Here is a 17,039-nt window from a genome sequence, read left to right as displayed (position 1 = left end):
AAGTGCCGCAGACATCAGACATTTATTTGTAAAGATGCAAGACCCATACTTTGTGCCCTGAGGACACTCAAATAAGGATGAAGCTATAAAATATTGCGGGGCGTTTAGAGACCCTCCAACCTGCCCTTCCTGCAATGGCACATAGCCAGGGCCCAGCCTCAGGAAGTGACTTGCCCAAGGTCACACAATCCCGCAGCGTGTAGCCCAGCCCAGCCTTATGGAGTCTCACTCTCTGATTACACACCCCCTGGCTTTCATACCCATGCGTTTCATGATCTCTGACGCTCTTGGGGGAGAAAGGGTGGGACAGTTGGTGACACAAGAGTGGATGCAAATCCAGGAGGAGCTGGGTATTTTCTCATCTGAGCTACTTTCTTGGGGAGGTTAGCTTTCTGGAACCTGCAATGAGGAGGTGGGGGAAAGGCAGCTCATCTTGTGTCTCCTGTAGATGCCGTGTCTTCCCCTCAGGACGCAGCACGTCTGGGCCTTCGCCGTGGCCTTGCCTGCTGCCTCCTGCACTCTGCACTGTCGCATAGGAGGGCGCAGGCCTTTAGCTATGAGATCACTGGCTTGGAGCAGCCTTCCTGCAATGCTTAGGGTTTGGCGCCATCGTGTGGCCACAGGATAGGGCTGTGTCTGCAAAGGAGGCTGGAGTCCAGAGAGAACAGCTTTCCGGGCAGGCCTTGGGGGTCACTCGGACTAAATCTGGATTTTACATGTGGGCAATGGGGGTCCAGAGAGAGGAAGAGGACTGGCCCATGGGTGGCGGATAGATAGCTCATTGCCATCCCCTCTGCCTCTGCTTCCTGGCAGCTGGTTAGACCTTGAGGGAGGAGCAGGAGGGGAGGTTCAGAGGAGGAGGGAGAATCTCTGAGCCCTTGGGGATGGGGCAGCTGCATGTTTGCAGGAGCTGCCAGAGTCCTTGAGCACAGGGGGCAGGGCTTCTGCACGTGTTGGCTCTGTCCCATGGTCATTGAATAAATGAATAAACTCGCCAGTTGGAGTCCTCGCTGTGAGATGGGAGTTGGGCTAGACCAGAGTCCAGACCTAGGTGTGTTACCGGGCAGCCCCCCTCTGTTGTCCACTGGGGATCCAAAGACTTGAGGGTAGAAGACCAGGGTGCAGGAGCCAGAAAGGGGTGGAACAGGCATAGGCGTTTGCCTCGAGGCCTGGGGATCAGGACACCCTGGAGGGTGACTCGCGTGCACTGATGCCCTGGAGGCATGGTGTCCAACCTTGGTTCTGGCTTGATCCTGTGCTCTGTACCCTGGCGTCGGTCTGCTCATTGGCCCAGGGAGGAGACTCTGGCTTTGCCGCCTCACCCTGGGTTCTTCCCCACCTGGGTCTTCTCGCCAACGAGGTTCAATGGTGGCTTCTTGGGGCAGACGTTCTAGTTGAGTCAGCATTTCTGGGCTCACTGTCTTCATTTACCCTGGCCTTGATAGGCACAGAGGCTTGTGTCGTGGGGAAAGTGGGGGCTACAGAGGCAGGAGAGTGATCTTTTACCCTGGTAGGGCAGACCTAGGTGAACCTGAGTGTTGGCATTACCTGACCTTGGGCCCAGATGGAGCAGCTTAGCTACGCTTCCTCATCATTCCCCCCAGCAGCGGGGCCACTTGTGAGGCTAGAAGCAGCAGCGTCTGGTCTGAGTGTACCCCTGAGAGAGTACGGATCTGCGGTCTGGCCCCTGGCATGGGTCTGTGGCCCACAAGTGCCATCTGTGGGCGAGCTGGGTTTTAGATCAGAGAGACCAGCTCAGCCGGCAGGACCTTGTCTCCTGACGCTCTGCCTTCCCACGCTGCGGTCACAGCTGATCCAGGTGGAACTCCCATACCCCCTTCATGGAGGGTCTGATGACGATGTCCCCCGCACTACTGACAACAGTGTCTGCCACCGCCCTCCCTTAGAGTTGCCGTCACCTTCTCTGGGAGCGCCTATCGTTCAGCCCCCCAAATGGGACACTACTCTCTCCTTTCTCCCCTTCTTCTTCCATTCCGTCTCACTTCGCTCTCTCTGTGTCTCTTTCTCTCTGTCTCTGTATCAGTCTGTCACCATCTCTCTCTCTCTCCTCCTCTCTTAGGGACCCTGTGGCTTCCCAGATCAGATACAATAGCCCCCACCCCCTTGCCCTTTCCTGAGCCTCTCCCTGGCTCCTCAATCTTGTGAATTCACAGCCAGGGGCTCAGGGAGAGGCGATAACCTGTGGGAAGTGCCACACCCAGCGAGTGACAGAGCAGGGAACAGAACCAGACTGTGTGCTTTGCCCACCTCTGAGGCTCAGTTTCCCCAGGTGTTAAACAGTGATCACCAGACCTGCACCCCGCAGCACCGTGGGGACTGCAGCGGAGGCATGTCCTGACTGGGGCTTCTCCCCTGCCCCTCCCTGATGGAGTGGCCACTGCAGTGCCACCCTCGCCTTGGTTCTCAGAAGCACTGTGTCTCTGCTAACTCTGGAGAATGGATTGGGGGTGGGGTGGGGAAGAAGCTTCCCTGGTGGGTCCCTTGGGATGCAGTCACCTAAGCCCTCCCCTGAAGGCTCCTAGGTATCTGGAAAGAAAGCCACTGTCTCACTCATCAGATGTCACCTGGGAGCTTACTGTTGCCAGCACCTTTGCTTGGGGTCACCCCTGTAGCCTAGTAGGGTGCTTCAGCCCCGATAGACTCCATGGGGCCCTGGAACACCCATCCCCTGGGGATCCAGTACTGGGTTCTGGAGTGAGGCCTGCCGTCTTGTGGTGGGAGAGAAGCATCGCTTTAGGGACTTACATCCCTTACGCTCGTGTGCCTTCACGTCTCGGCCGCTGGAGCATGGCTGCTCTGGAGCCCATGCTCAGTCCTCGACCAAAGCCCTGACACCCCATTGCTCTGTGGGAACACAGCAGTGATTCACTGGTTCATTCACTCAGTGATTCAGCGGGGCATTTCATAAACTGGCTGCCAGCGTGGGCAGAGCCTGCCTTGTGCATGGCCCGACAGTGTTGTTGGTCTGGACTCCTCCCCTGGAGGACAGGCGTCTTCCTTCCGCGTCTGTCTGCTTCTTCAACAAACCTTTATCATGTGTCCTGCGGTGTCCTGGAACTACTAGGTGCTGGGGGGTGGCAGTGAGGTGCAGGCAAGTCCCCACCTTCCCCGAGCTCACATGCTCCAGTGAGACAGGAGAGACAGACAGGGGAGGAAGAACAGGAGACGAGGCTGGAGAGGCACCAGGACCTCTGAGCTGCGGAAAGGGGTGTGGGTTTATTCTAAGGATGTTGGAAGGCTGGGGGGAGGGGAGTGGCATGATCAATCGATTGCACTTATGCCCGCACACGTGAATCATGGGTTGACTGGGGCAAGAGTGGATGGGAAGACCGATGAGGAGGCTTCTTCATTGCTAGAAGCAGGAGAGAGGTGGCCGGGACCACCGGTGGTGGTGGGATAGAATGGATGCTCTGCAGCCTCAAACAGGGACTTTTATTTATTTATTGTTTTTAGAGGTTTTTGTTATAGGGTGCATACTCTTGCTGGAGAGACTGAGACAGAAAGTGAGAAATCACTCCCCCGGGGGGATGGCCATGCCACAATCCCTTCTTCTCATTCACCTCTCAGGATTCAGAGCATACATGCATCTCCACACACTCGGCATGAATTTCAAGCTGCTAGGTTCGGGACTCAAACCTTGGTTGGCCACGTGGGAACCCAGTGCCTCAACCACTACGTCACTTGCTGGCCCCCAAGCAGGCACTTTTTAAAAAATTTTTTGGTAGAGGTTTTTGCCTTTGGGTGTGTGCACTCACCAGAGAGAGATAGAGACAGTGGGAGAGAAAGAGAAACCTTCCCTCTCCCTTGGGATGGCAACACCACAATCCCTTCTCTTCTATTTCCCTCCCAGGATCTTGGACACACATGCACATATGCCTGATAGGAGTTTTAAGCCACCGGTCTTGGGCTCAAACTGCAGTCAGCGATGTGGGAGTCTAGCGGTGTAACCACTACGCCACCTGGTGGCCACCAGCCAGGCACTTTTTAATGTTTCTAGACAGCTGGGCCTGGCTAGGGCCTCAGCCCAGGCTCCCACGCTGAGCAGAGTCCTTCCTTGACTTGCCACCCCTGCCACCCCTGCCAGCACCATGTCCTTGGGCTGGGAAACCTCAGAGCCCCAACCAAGCCTCTGGGAACTTCGGAGCATGGGGGGATGCTTTTAGTAGGGGGGTGGCAGTGGTCCCTCCACAGCCCCACCCCACCCACGCTGTGTTCTGTCCCGGTTGTCTCGGCAGGTATATCCGCACCATGTACCTGGGGATTCAGAGCCAGCGGCAGAAAGAACACCAGCGACGCTTCTACTGGGCTATGATGTACGAATATGCAGACGTCAACATGCTGCGCCTCCTTGAGACCTTCCTGGAGAGCGCCCCCCAACTGGTGCTACAGCTCTGCATAATGATCCAGAAGAACAGCGCCGAGACGCTGCCCTGTGAGTGCCTGCCCGCCCGCCCTTGACGCCCCCAGGCCCACCCTCCATCTGGGGATCACCAGTGGCCACCTCCTGCACACTCAGTGTCTGGCGTCGCCCATCCTGAGCCATCAGGACACCCCCACCGTACATGCAAGTGGCATAGACGTTTCTTAAACACCCTGAGCCCGCCTGCTCAGCCTCCCAAGACCACTTTGTTCTTACGAGCAGAGCAGAGCTGGGGTCTCCAGTGTATCCGGGAGCAGCAAAGCCAGCCAGGCCCCCAGCAGAGCGCAGGGCCCTGGGTCTTCCAACCACGAGGAAGGGTCCCTTCTCTTTGGCACTGGCCTGAGCCGGGTGTTTGCATACCTATGGGATGGGGGAGCAGCAGCCTAGAGATATGCGTGACAAAAAGATGGAATCACGGTAGGCCGCATCAGCAGTTTCAGACACTTAAACCACGTGCTCTTGTTTCAAGCCAAGCTTATTGAGAAGCCCCATTATGCAACAGGCTCCAGTGATAGAGGGGTCCAGAGCCCAGTGCACCTGCCCACTGGCCCTGCCAACTCCTCTGACTCTGTGGCCACAGACTGTCCAAGGAGGCTCAGAAGCCCCCAGACACAGTTCAGACATCACTGGTCACTCCAGCAGCAAAACATGTCCAAGGCCCTGCCTCGCTGTCCCAGGTGCCCTCACAAGGTTCGACTGTGCTGGTCAATACCGTGTCACTCAGGAGATGATGACCAGAGCAGTTCAGGCCATGGTTGTGCCTCAGAACACAGTCAGGGGGGCTGGAGGGGAGAAAGGGAGATGGTCTGGGATGCGGAGGGGCCAGAAATAGCAACACATGTGGGACAGAAGACATTTAGTCTAGGGAAGACTTGGGATGTGTTTGTCTCACATTTGAAAGAATGTCATGGAAAACAGGAATCTTTCCAAAAGTGGAGGAAGCCACAGGGAGACTTACCAACTCAACAGGTGAGGATATTCCCTCCAGTGATGGGAAGACTATTTCAGGAGGTAGCAAGGTTCCTTTTTTTTTTTTTTTTTGAGAGGTTTTCGCCATAGGGCGCGTGCGCTCACCAGACAGACAGAGAGAGACATAGAGACAGAAAGTGAGAAATCACCCCCCAGGGGGATGGTCACACCGCAATCCCTTCTCCTCCATTCTCCTCTCGGGATCTTGGGCATGCATGCACACGCGCCTGGCGTGAGTTTTAAGCCACCGGGTCTGGGGCGCGAACTGCGGTCGACTACGTGGGAGTTCAGCGACATAGCCATTACGCTAACTGCTGGTTCCCAGGAGGTAGCGAGTTTCTCATCACTGGGTGAAGTTGCCAAAATGACTCAACTCAGAGGTTCCCAACCCAGCTGGCTTGCTGCTTGCTTTGAGGTATCAAGGCAGCTGGGGGAGAGGGGTCTGCTTCCTTTTCTTCTGCTCCTGGTTCTCACTTCTAGGCCCCAAAGGCCCTCATAGTGCTCCAACAGACCCTCAGTGCCCCACTCATGAACACCCACAGGGGTTGCCCCATTGCCCCCCCCCAACCCTGCCACCAATGTAGTCCTTTACAGGCAGGTAAACTTCAAGCCTTTCATTGATGAGCATTGCCTCTTCACTTTTTCCAGCTAGCAGTTCCTCTGTAGTCTCCCTTCCCTTTAGTTACTTCTGCAGAACTGGAGTTTAAGCTTTTAATGCTGTCACATTTCTGGTGCTGAGACCTCTCTCCTGCTTAGCAGAGCCTCATATCCAACCTACCTTGAGGTCTCAGGGGCTGCTGCTCCCCACCCCAGGTCAACAGAACTGTAGTGGGCAAATTTGTTGTTGCAGGGGAGGGGCCTCTTTTTCTCCCATCAGAGTTCTCTTTTTTTTCCCCCCCTCAAAACCAAGCCTACTATTGTCTGAGACTCTTCTTCATTAGTCCATTTATGCTGCTATAACAAGATACCTGAGACTGGGCAACTTATAAAGAACAGAATTTATTATCTCACAGTTCTGGAGGCTGAGAAGTCCAAGATCAAGGTGCCAGCAGGTTTGGCTGTCTGGTGACGGCTGCATCCTCCAGAGGAAAGAAATGCTGAGTCTTCACATGGTGGAAGGCAGCATAGCAAGCTAGTCTAGCACTTTGTGAGGGCTCTTTTATGAGGATCTTAATCCCATCCATGACGGAGGAGCTGTCATGGCCTAATCACTACCTAAAAATGTAGACACATTCAAACCATAGCAGATTCTTTCTAAACTGCCTTCTGCCACATTATGCCTCCTCTCGTTCTTTTCTCTTCTAGTTTTTAGTCATATCCCAACACCACAGCTCTCATACAAGATTTAAGGTTCAGTGACTTGATCACCAATTATACCCTTTTGATTTGGACCTTCACCTTTTCAAGGCTTCCCTTCCTTTTTGGTATTCTGTGAGAGAGAATGATAATACCTGATTTTTAGGGAGGATGCAATGATATAATGCATGTGAGAGCATTTGTAAACCATCAGACTCCACAGGGTGTGTTTATTATTTCCAGGACCCAGTGGTGACTAGCATAGGCAAGACCCTAAGGAGATTTCTGTCTCTCTTTGGCCTCCTGGCTCATCCTTTTCTCCCCTCCTCGATGTGCTTATTCTTTTTTTAACAGATTATAGAACATGTGATTATAAACATTAAGAGGTGGGTGTGAAATTCCTGGAGAAGAAAGTCAATGGGGATTCCTAAGGGACCGTGGACATTGCTTCCTAAAGCTCTTCCGCACATAGGAGCTTACCGGCGCCAGGGTCTGTGAAGGCTAGGGCTGCTTGGGCATGATTCTGAAAGCAGGCACCTTGTGAAAGGAGCTAAGAGTAACGACGGATCACATCTCTCTGGAGAGTTTATCTTGGAGAAGCTCCTCTTGGCTCTTCCTCCCCATATGCCCTATTTTTGTGCCAGAAGCTCAGAAGTCAGTGAACATTTCCTCAAGTTTGGGTATGGGATAAGTGTTTCTTGAAATAGACTTTTGTGGTTAAATACACTCGGGAACTACTAGGTTAAACCAAGGCCATTGGGTGTGAATCCCCAAGTGAAGCATGAGGTCTACAGTGTTAACTGAGTTTATGGGTAGGAAGGACACTGATCCCCACTGGGCACAGAATGCCTGCTACAGGCTTGGCCCTTTCCTTCTAATGTCTAGAATGTTCCTAAATCACCAGATCACTGTGTTATGCTAATAGATTCCTTTCTCTTCTTTTCCTATAAAAAACTACAGGAATTTTACCAGCCCTTATAAAAGAATCAGTTAAAATATTAGAACTTGGAGGCAGAGAGAGAAAGTGTATGCACTTGGAAGGGGCCTATTGGTGACATGGATGTTCTAATCATGTGAGTGCTTGGAGGGTCATGGCAAGAAAAGACTCCCACCTACTACTTGCCAAACATGTGACCTTTAGTGAATTATTAAGCCTTTCTATTCCTCAATATTTTTATTTCTAAAATAGGGGAAATATTACTTCCTATCATAGAAGGATGTTATGAGCATTATACAACATGACAGACAGATGTCAAGTGCCCCATACCATGTCTGGTTTTTGTTTGTTTGTTTGTTTGTAGAGGTTTTTTCCTATAGAGCACGTGCACTCTCCAGACAGACAAGGAGAGACAGAGAGACAGAAAGCGAGAATTCACCCCCCAGAGGGATGGCCATGCCACAATCCCTTCTTCTCCATTCTCCTCTCAGGATCTTGGGCACGCACACACATGCACCTGGCATGAGTTTAAGCCACTGGGTCTGGGACTCAAACCACAGTCGACTACATGGGAGTCCAGCGACATAGCCATTACACTAACTTCTGGTCCCTACCATTTTGTTTTGTTGTTAGGGGTGGTAGTGCTTTTATTGGGTCATCAAAAAAGTCATGACACATTTTTGCATAGAGAAACAGAAAAATAAGTCATGACTTCTCCGATAACCCGGTAGATATACTTCCTCAATTGGACTTCGGGCTGTATTATGAGATCCATACTAGTTGGTCTTGCTTTGGTAGGCCTAATGATGACTCCTGTCATCATACCACTTTACACCATCAATGTCAGTAGGCAATTAGGAAGGTCACTAATATTATCGCTGTTGCTTTTTGTTTTTTAAAGAATTATTTTTATTTAATTTTATTTATTATTTTTTAAATTTTATCTGAGAGAGAGAGAAAGGGAAAGTGAGAAAGCAAGCTGCCAGGTCTGGGACTCAAACCATGGTTAACCATGTCAGAGTCCAGGGCCTTAACCGTCATGCCAGCTGCCAGCCCCCATTGTTTTGGTTTTTATTTGTGATAGAGCATGTGTGCATGTACATACACACATGCATGAAAAGTTCATACCACAACTCCCTCCTGTCATGTAGTCTGCCAGGATCATAGGCACATGTGTGCACATGTTCACTGTGTTTCGAGGCTAACCAGGCAAAAGATTTAGACTGTAGTCAGTGTGTGGCTTCTAGCTCCACAGTCCAGTACACTACTTGATATGGCCACAGAGGCTGGGCCATGTCACTGTCACTCATTTTCCATTGATGTACTCAATGCCAGTCTTTCCCACTCTCATCATCCCACCCCGCCTCTAGTCTTTACTAAGTGTTGGGTTAACAGTACAATATTCAGTCAAAAATGGGTTTATACTTGGTTTCCCCATGAATACAGACTGAGAGAAATAATTACAGAGCATACATATATTGTGCTAGAGTTATTTGCACATTGCAGCTGGGCCCTTCAATCTGACATCTCAAAAGTTTAAATAAAGATAAAAATATAAAGGGGCATGTGATTCTGACATGTCACATTTACACTGCTGGCAACTCTTATGTGTTCTCAGGCTTTGCTATTAGTATTCTGAATTGTGACAGGGTTTGGAACACAGTCTGGTAGAGTGAGAAAAGTCAGATGGAGCTGCTTGCAAATTCCAGCTCTGCCATGTATTGACTTTGTGATGGGAGTAAGTTCAGTTCCTAATTGGGTTTCCTCGTCTGTAAAGTGGGAATAGCAACTACCCTTTGGGTTGTCGTGAAGATCTAATAAGCTCAACATATATGTCCACAGCACATTGCCCGGTATATTATGAATATGATATGGTCTGCCAACTGACAAAGCTGTCTTAAGCCAGGTACCACATTCTATGCCAAGGAACAGCAGGGAACACAGGAGACATAGCCCCTGTCCTCATAAATCTTCCATTCTCTCTGGAGAGATGGCGTAGGAACAATAGAGAGGACATGTCATAGGAAGTGCTTTGAGGCCAACAAACATTGATACTAAGATGGAGGATCCTAGGGGTGGAGGGTGCCTACCTCAGCCAGAGGTCAGAGAAAGCCTTTCCACTGGGGCTGGGTATTAATGATGAGAAGGAACCAGCTGTGAAAAGAGCAGAAACAGCCTTATGGGCAATGGGAATTGCACATAAAAGGCAGAGGGAGGCAAAGCCTGGCTTGTCCAGAAAGCAAAAGGACCCAGCATGACTGGACTTGACAGTGAAGGGGAGAGAGAGGATGAAGAGGAAGGCGGGCCCCATGAGTAAGTGCCTGGTGGCCATATAAGTGTGGGTTATACCATGTGCAGAAGGGTCACATAGGAAAAGCATGTGATCAGATTTTATTTTGGAAGTTTACTTGTTTTATTCATGAGAGAGCATGTGCAAATGGGGGAAGAGTTTATTCTTGACAGGTGGGTCTCATTGTGCTACAGTCTCTTTCCCCCAGCCCTCCTAGCTTCAGGATCTTGGGTGTATGAGCACCCAGCATGTTTGTAAGTTAACTTGACACCCAAACCCATGGTCAGCCATGCAGCTTCCAGCCCTCCAGTTCGGGGTGCTACCACATGTGCCACCAAGGCTGGGCCAGATTTGCTTTCAAAGATCTCTTTTCCTCTTGTGCAGGGAGGAGAGCGAGAGCTCAGTTAGGCGCACTGATTGGAGGCTGCTGGGGCAGTCCCAGTGTGAGATTCTGGGGATTGGGAGTGTTTGAGAAATCAAGCAATGGACAGATTTGAGCTCTGGAAATGAACCATCAAGACTTAAGAGTGTGTGAGTATATAGGCAGATAGAATAGGGGTGAGAGTTTTCCAGCTGGGTATGTTGGGATGGAGGAGGATCTATGGGAAATGGGTATGGAGTTCTCTGGACCTGAGTAACCCGGGAACCCTGGGAACACTCAGAAGTCATCCTCAGATACCCTCTGAGGGGCAAGCCTAAAAAGGTCGTGGGTGGGGTCAAGGCCTGGGTTGGGACTGGACCTGGAAGGTAGACTACTTCTGACCCTAGAGTGGGGCCAGCAGGCACAGTCCAGATCAGCCTTGTACAGGAAACACATATTTGGGGTGCTTCTCTTCCTAGCACAAGGGGTTCTATCAAAGGTGACCAATGGCAGACTTTGTTCTCTTGAGTGACAGTCCCACCGTGTACCACTTTACTGGAGCAGAGACCCTGTAAGTGGGGGTGGGGGACATACTGCCCAGATCGGTTATCTCGATCACTCCCTTTGTTTAAAATAAGATAAGTTACAGCATAGAGAGAGGGAGGTTGCCCAAGGTCACACAGCAAGGGAGGTGCTCAGAAAACGCTGTTCTGTTTGCCACCCTGTGCCTTCGGGTGAAATGGTAGCACAAGACTTAGAGGACGTGGTTCACATGCTATGCCTTGTCCAACTAGTTCCCTACTCTCCTACATAACCATCGAGAACCATGGACATTTAGCACCACATTTATGTCAAAACAAGCACCTTTACTAAGACAGGGAAGTATGAGAAAACACTAAACTGCATTTAGACATTCGTTTTCATTTAGAGAAACATTGAGTTCTAAGATAAAATTAGGGAGCTTTCTATCTCTCTCCTGTTGAGCTCTGAGGTGCCATTAGGGACCTTTCTTCCTGCCTCCATAGTGTTAACCTCCCTCCTAGTTTCCTTAATTCTTAACTTCATTTACTGGCTCCTCTTACATCAAAAACCCTTCCAGCAACTTGCACTTGAACTTCACATTAGCTTCTTTCTCTAGCAAGATCTCCAGCTGGCAGTACCTGAGGGACTCAGGTGCGTGTTCACCTGAGTTTCTCTGCCCCACTGGGCTGAAAGGTCTGTGTCTTTCTTTTCAGCCCGCAGCCCCAGGAATACTACTTTCCCCCCCCCTCATGAGGATGAAAAGCATCCCACAGGGAACATCATCCTACCTCTCTGTCTCCCTGACCTGGTTTCCCTTGGGGTACTGGCCCTCAGGTGGAGGGAAGGCCTCAGGCATGACTCTCGGTTATTGCATCAGTCAGGTGGCTTCCCTTCTCTCCTTCTCTACCATGAAAGAGTTCCATGTGTCTCCTCTTGGGCGATTCTTCCTTTCTTGTCTTTTCCTTCTCTCTCTTTTTAAAAATATCTCATTTAATCCTCAGAACTCATCTGCAGGGTAGTAGGTTTTAGTCTGGTTTTTATTTCATTTTGTTTTGTTTTTCATGGTAGAGAGCACATGCACACATACAAGAGAGAAAGAGAGAGCTAGAGAGAGAGAGAAAAAAAAGGGAGGGAGGGAGAGAGAGAGAGAGAGGCACCCTTTACAGGGGCTGGTCACTTTGTGATCTCCTTTCTCCTGCCTGTCAGGATTTGGGCTTGCATGTACATATACACTCAGCACATTTCAGGATCGAACATTGGAACCACTGGTGGCCATGTGGCTTCCAGCACTGCAGTCCAGGCTGGCCAGACTGCTCTTCTTCTTTAAAATTTTTCCAGAGGATACATACACTTACCAGAGAGAAAGAAGGGGGGGTGGGGAGAGAAGCAAGAAAGCACCCCCCGCCCCCAAGGCGAATAGTCATGCCCCAATCCCTTCTCCTCCATCTCTACCTCCTTTGGGGTTTTGAGCACACATGCACATGTGCCTGGCATACTTCTCAAGCCACCAGGTTCAGGACTCAAAACACGTAGTCGGCCATGTGTGATCCAGCTACCTTAACCACCAAGCCACCAGCTGATCCAGATTTCTCTTCTCGTGTAAAAATGCTTCCTGGTCTCTGTCCAGCTCTGCTAATGTGGACGTTATCTACCACTCTCTAAGTCTAGAACACAAAAAGTGATTCCTCGTCTCTTGAAATCTTGGTGAAACAGGGTGAAGCTGCCCCAGAAAGTGATGATGAGTTAGTTGTGTGAATCAGAGGGGAGGGATCTACGTCTCCATTGGAGCCATGTATTTCCCACTGTTGCCTCATTAACAAGAAGCAAAATTTGTTATTAAAACAACCAGCCACTGTGTCAAACATCAGATAATGAATTGCCTTGTCCAAAGTTACAAGGAGCTTCTGTGCCCTCAACCCCTGGCCAGTCCTCAGCCACTGCCTGACTGAGCCCTGGTTGCGAGGATCCTTTCTCCCTGACTCACCCCTTGCTGAAACTGACCATCTCTAAGATGGGGCTGCTGGCCATCTCCAGAAAATACTCTGGGCTTTCAGACCAAGAGGCATATCGATCTGCCAGCATTTGCTCTCACCTTGCGGGCTACTCATCTCATTTCTGTGTCTGGACCATGAGAAAATTAATAAATGAAAAGATGTGCAACTCCCATCGCCCCTTTCTCCCAGCTGTCTCGCATCTTCACCTACAACTGAAATGAGGAGACACAGCTAAGACATGATTGCCTCCTCTAGCCAGGACACGGACTTGGACTCTCGTTTCCTCCAAAGATGGCCTCTCTCCTGCTCGGATTCCTTTTCTCTTTTTGAGAAGATGCCATTAGGAATCCATCCTTAGGGTTCCTTGACCAGCCAATTCCAGGTCCTAGTTCTTCTTAAGCTCCAAATGGCTTCCTGTTAAACATCACTTTAAAACTTAACAGAATTTGCAAGGATTTCAAACAGCTGAAGCCTTTCACTGCATCAGCCTAGCCTGATTCTGCATACAGTTGAGGTCTTTGGGTTGAGGTTGTCCCTAACCACTATGGAGAGGGAGGGTTCTTAGAATAGCAGGAAAAATCTGAAAGCAACTAAATTGCTTGTATTAGTTAATACACATGGAATAGCAAAGGACCACCTAGAAATATCTGTGCAAGAAATGCTGAAACAGAAAAACGTGAACAGTTTCCTGAGCCTGCCCAGGTGACTGAGGTAGCTTCTGAGGCTTCACAGAAGCCTAAGCAGTTACTACAATTGAGCCATTTGTTCTCTTATTCAGTAACTATTATGAATCTCCTACTCTGTGCTAGCATGTTCTAGGGGCTGGGGTAGATACAGCAACAAGCAAAACAGACAGAAACTGCTGCCCCCATGGAGTTTATGTTCCCAGTAGGGAGAGGCAGGCAATAAGCAAAACACAGCTTTGATTTATATCTTAGTAAATGATGGGCCTTAGGAGAACTATAAAGGTGAGAAGAAGAGGTAGGAAGGGAAGCGGGCATGTGCGGTTTCCAATAGAGACCGGGGAAGGACTCACCCAGGTGGCCTTGAAGAGGAAGGGAGGGAGCCAGGCCTGCAGGCATCTGGAGGAGAGTTCCAGAAAGAGGGAGAAGCCCTAGGCAAAGGCCTTGAATGAAGAGAACGGGGAGGCAGAGATGATCGGGGCAACCCCCGTACCCTAGGCTGAACCCCAGGGGGCCCCATGGAGACAAGCTGGGAGCCCTCTGCTGCCACTCAGTCCACCTAGGGGTGTTGTCCAGCTGCTCTTCTGTGAGGTTTCTTCTCCCTGCTTTCCTGCACTGGGAAACCATTGGGTGAAGGAACACCAAGTCTGACGTGCACTAAGCTAGACACTTTGAGGGGTACCGGACTCATCTTTCAAGTCTCATTCTCCCCAGGAATCTCATTTCCCCTCGGCCTCAGCAGTATGAGTGAGGGAAGGAGGGACTCCTAAAGCTCCTTTAAGCCCTGGCCACTATGACTCTAAGGAAGAGGAAAGTGGCGGTATTAGCAAGATTTGGGCAGTAGCACTCTTTAACCTTTGGGCTAGACAGTCAGATGGAACTAGTCAAGAATCCTGCGCCTTGGAGGATCTTCCAGCTCCAAGAGCCTGCAATGAGATGATCTGCAAGGCCCAGCTGTGGTGGCGTGCACTGGTTGGTGCTGCTACCAAGTAGGCTGAAGCCACAGAGGAGGTCCAGGTTCGATTTCTGGCCCACCCTAAGAGCTGGGCATGGTAGTCCCAGCTCCTTGGAAGGCTGAGGCAGGACGATGGCAACAGAGTGAATCCTTGTCTAAACACAGAATGATCTTCAAAAGATCTTTTCTATTCCTCAAGATTCCAAGGGAAGAAAGCCGAGAAATTTCACAAATACCATCCTCTGTGTTACAGAGGAGGGAGGGAAAGAAGAGGCCACTAAAGGAACAACTGGGGTGATGTGCCACTTCCCAAGTGATTACAGGCAAGTTACTCTCAACTTTTCTATCTGTAAAGCTCGCCCCCAGAGGCCCATTCAATTCTGGGCCCACTTTGAGGCATCCGGTTGGTCAGGAGATCAAGAGGAATTGTGAGGTTTGACCCTGACCCTGACAGAGAAGAGCTGTGGTGGATGCAGACCCCTGGGGACCCAAGCCGCTACACCCCAGCCTGTGAAATCTGCCATCTACCACCGCATAGGCCCATGTCTCAGTCCCGACCACTCCCGCTGTTGCTGGGGACCCTGCCCTTTCCTCTTGCTTTCCCAGCAATGAACGCGTGTTCTGAGCCCTACTCTGCTTATCCCGCTGGGAGTCTCCTGAGACTTCCCTGGAAGGAAAGGTGCTGCCCCTCTTAGCACATGCAGAGCTCCCAGCCATGGAGCCCAAGGGCCTGGCTTCACACGCCTGCCTGACACATAGCCGCATTGCTCAGGCCGGCCCTTCACCCCTCTGAGCCTTGTTGGTCTCGCTTGTAACCACGGCTAACCTCTCCTGCCTCAGAGGGGTGCAGGGAGGGTAAGTGATCACACCTGCTCTTGGCACCGAGGACGAACCCGACAGTGGTGGCTAGTGTTCTCCCACACAGCTGTTGATGGCCCTCGGTCGGTCCCCACCGAGGCTCTTTCCAAGCAATGGTATTTCACCCGGCAACCTAGTCTCTTCCAGTGATGCCTTCCCGGGCCACTGAGTCCTCGGGCAAGGATAATGCTTACTCACTGAGCCTTGTTTTCTTCGTAATTGGGAGTAATCTGACCTGCCTTAATCTACTCACAGACGATGCCACAGGGAACCTGTGCTAGGCTCTGCGGGGACAGAGAGGGGCAAGGCAGAGGTCTCTGTCCTCCTGCGGCTTACATTTTAGGGGAGGAGGGCGATAAACAACGGAATTTCAAATATATATCGAATATGTATATATAGAGAGATATAGGGCATATGTGTACACTATGTATATATGTATAATATAAATACATTTGTATTAGAATCTCTCAAGTTTCCCCATATATTTATAATATATGTGAAAAATATAAAGTCAACAAAAATATATAAAAACAACAATACATATTCTAGAACCTCTAAGATTTGCCTACATTTTGGGTCATTGGGAAAGTCATGACATATTTTTCTATGCAAAAAATGCATCATTACTTTTCTGACAACTCAATATTTGCATATCTATATACACACAGATATTTAGGCAATATATATATGTACATATATGTATAGGTTATATATATACACACACAGAGGCAAAATATACACACACATATATAGGGATAGGATATATATATATACACACACACACACATAGGCAATTTATATACACACACATATAGGCTATATATCTATATCTATTTATACACATACATATATAGGCTATATATATATATATATACACACACACAGGCAATATATACACATACATAGGCTCTCCCTATATCTATATACACACACATACATAGGCTATATATGTATATATGTATGTATATGTGTATACGAAACCTCAGCCTTATAGAGCATCATGTTTCACTGCTGCACCGCTATCTGGGGCATCTGAGCGGGAAGGGCTGTGGGTTCTATGCGAAGCAGTTGGAAGGCTGGGGGAAGAGGAGTAGCATGATCACACTTAGGGTTTCAAAGGGTACTGTGGCTGCCACATGGAGAATGAGTTCTTCTGGGGCAAGAGTGGCAGGGGGAGACCAGTGAGGAGGCCTCTGCATTGCTCCAGGCAGGAGGGTGGTGGTCAGGACCAGGCTGGAGGTGGTGGAGGGATAGAACGAACAGCTCTGCAGCCTCAAGCAGGCACTTTGTTTTTAAGAGATTTTGTTATAGTGTGTTTGCACTCTACAGAGAGACACAGAAGGCGAGGTATCACCTCCTAGGGAAGATGGCCACACCACAATCCCTGTTCTTCCTCTTGGGATTTTGGGCATGCATGCGTGAGTTTTAAGTCGCTGGGTCCAAGACTCAAACCTCAGTCGACTATGTGGAGTCTGGTGATGTAATTATTACGCCATCTGCTGGTTCCAAACTCTGTATTTTTATTCATGGCTCACAAACAGCAGTCAGAACTCAGAGAGTCAGTTCACTTGCCCAAGGCCACACAGCTGGCCCCATGCGAGGCCTGCTTGTCCAGAGCCCATGTCTCTTCCAGGGAGTCTCACTGCCTCTGTCAAAATTCCATCACTTGAGGGCCAGCATGTAATATGGAGGTTATGGTGTCATTCCTGGGGGGGGGGGAGTCCTCACTTTTC

At 50.0% G+C, this 17,039-nt stretch overlaps 1 protein-coding gene across 1 annotated transcript in view; it reads left to right on the top strand.

Annotated features, from left to right (window-relative positions):
- Positions 1 to 17,039, top strand: part of XKR6 (XK related 6) — an 84,668-nt gene that overhangs the window by 49,668 nt on the left and 17,961 nt on the right. Inside the window, exon 2 of the mRNA XM_027765439.1 lies at positions 4,257 to 4,453. Within this exon, the coding sequence (XP_027621240.1) occupies positions 4,257 to 4,453 (197 nt within the window). The remainder of the gene's footprint in view (positions 1 to 4,256; positions 4,454 to 17,039) is intronic.

Source organism: Tupaia chinensis, unplaced genomic scaffold (assembly GCF_000334495.1).
Source record: "Tupaia chinensis unplaced genomic scaffold, TupChi_1.0 Scaffold138390_1, whole genome shotgun sequence".
In the NCBI taxonomy this organism is placed as follows: Eukaryota; Metazoa; Chordata; class Mammalia; order Scandentia; family Tupaiidae; genus Tupaia; species Tupaia belangeri.
Note: the sequence above shows the minus strand (reverse complement) of the source record. Positions and strands in the feature narration are given on the sequence as shown.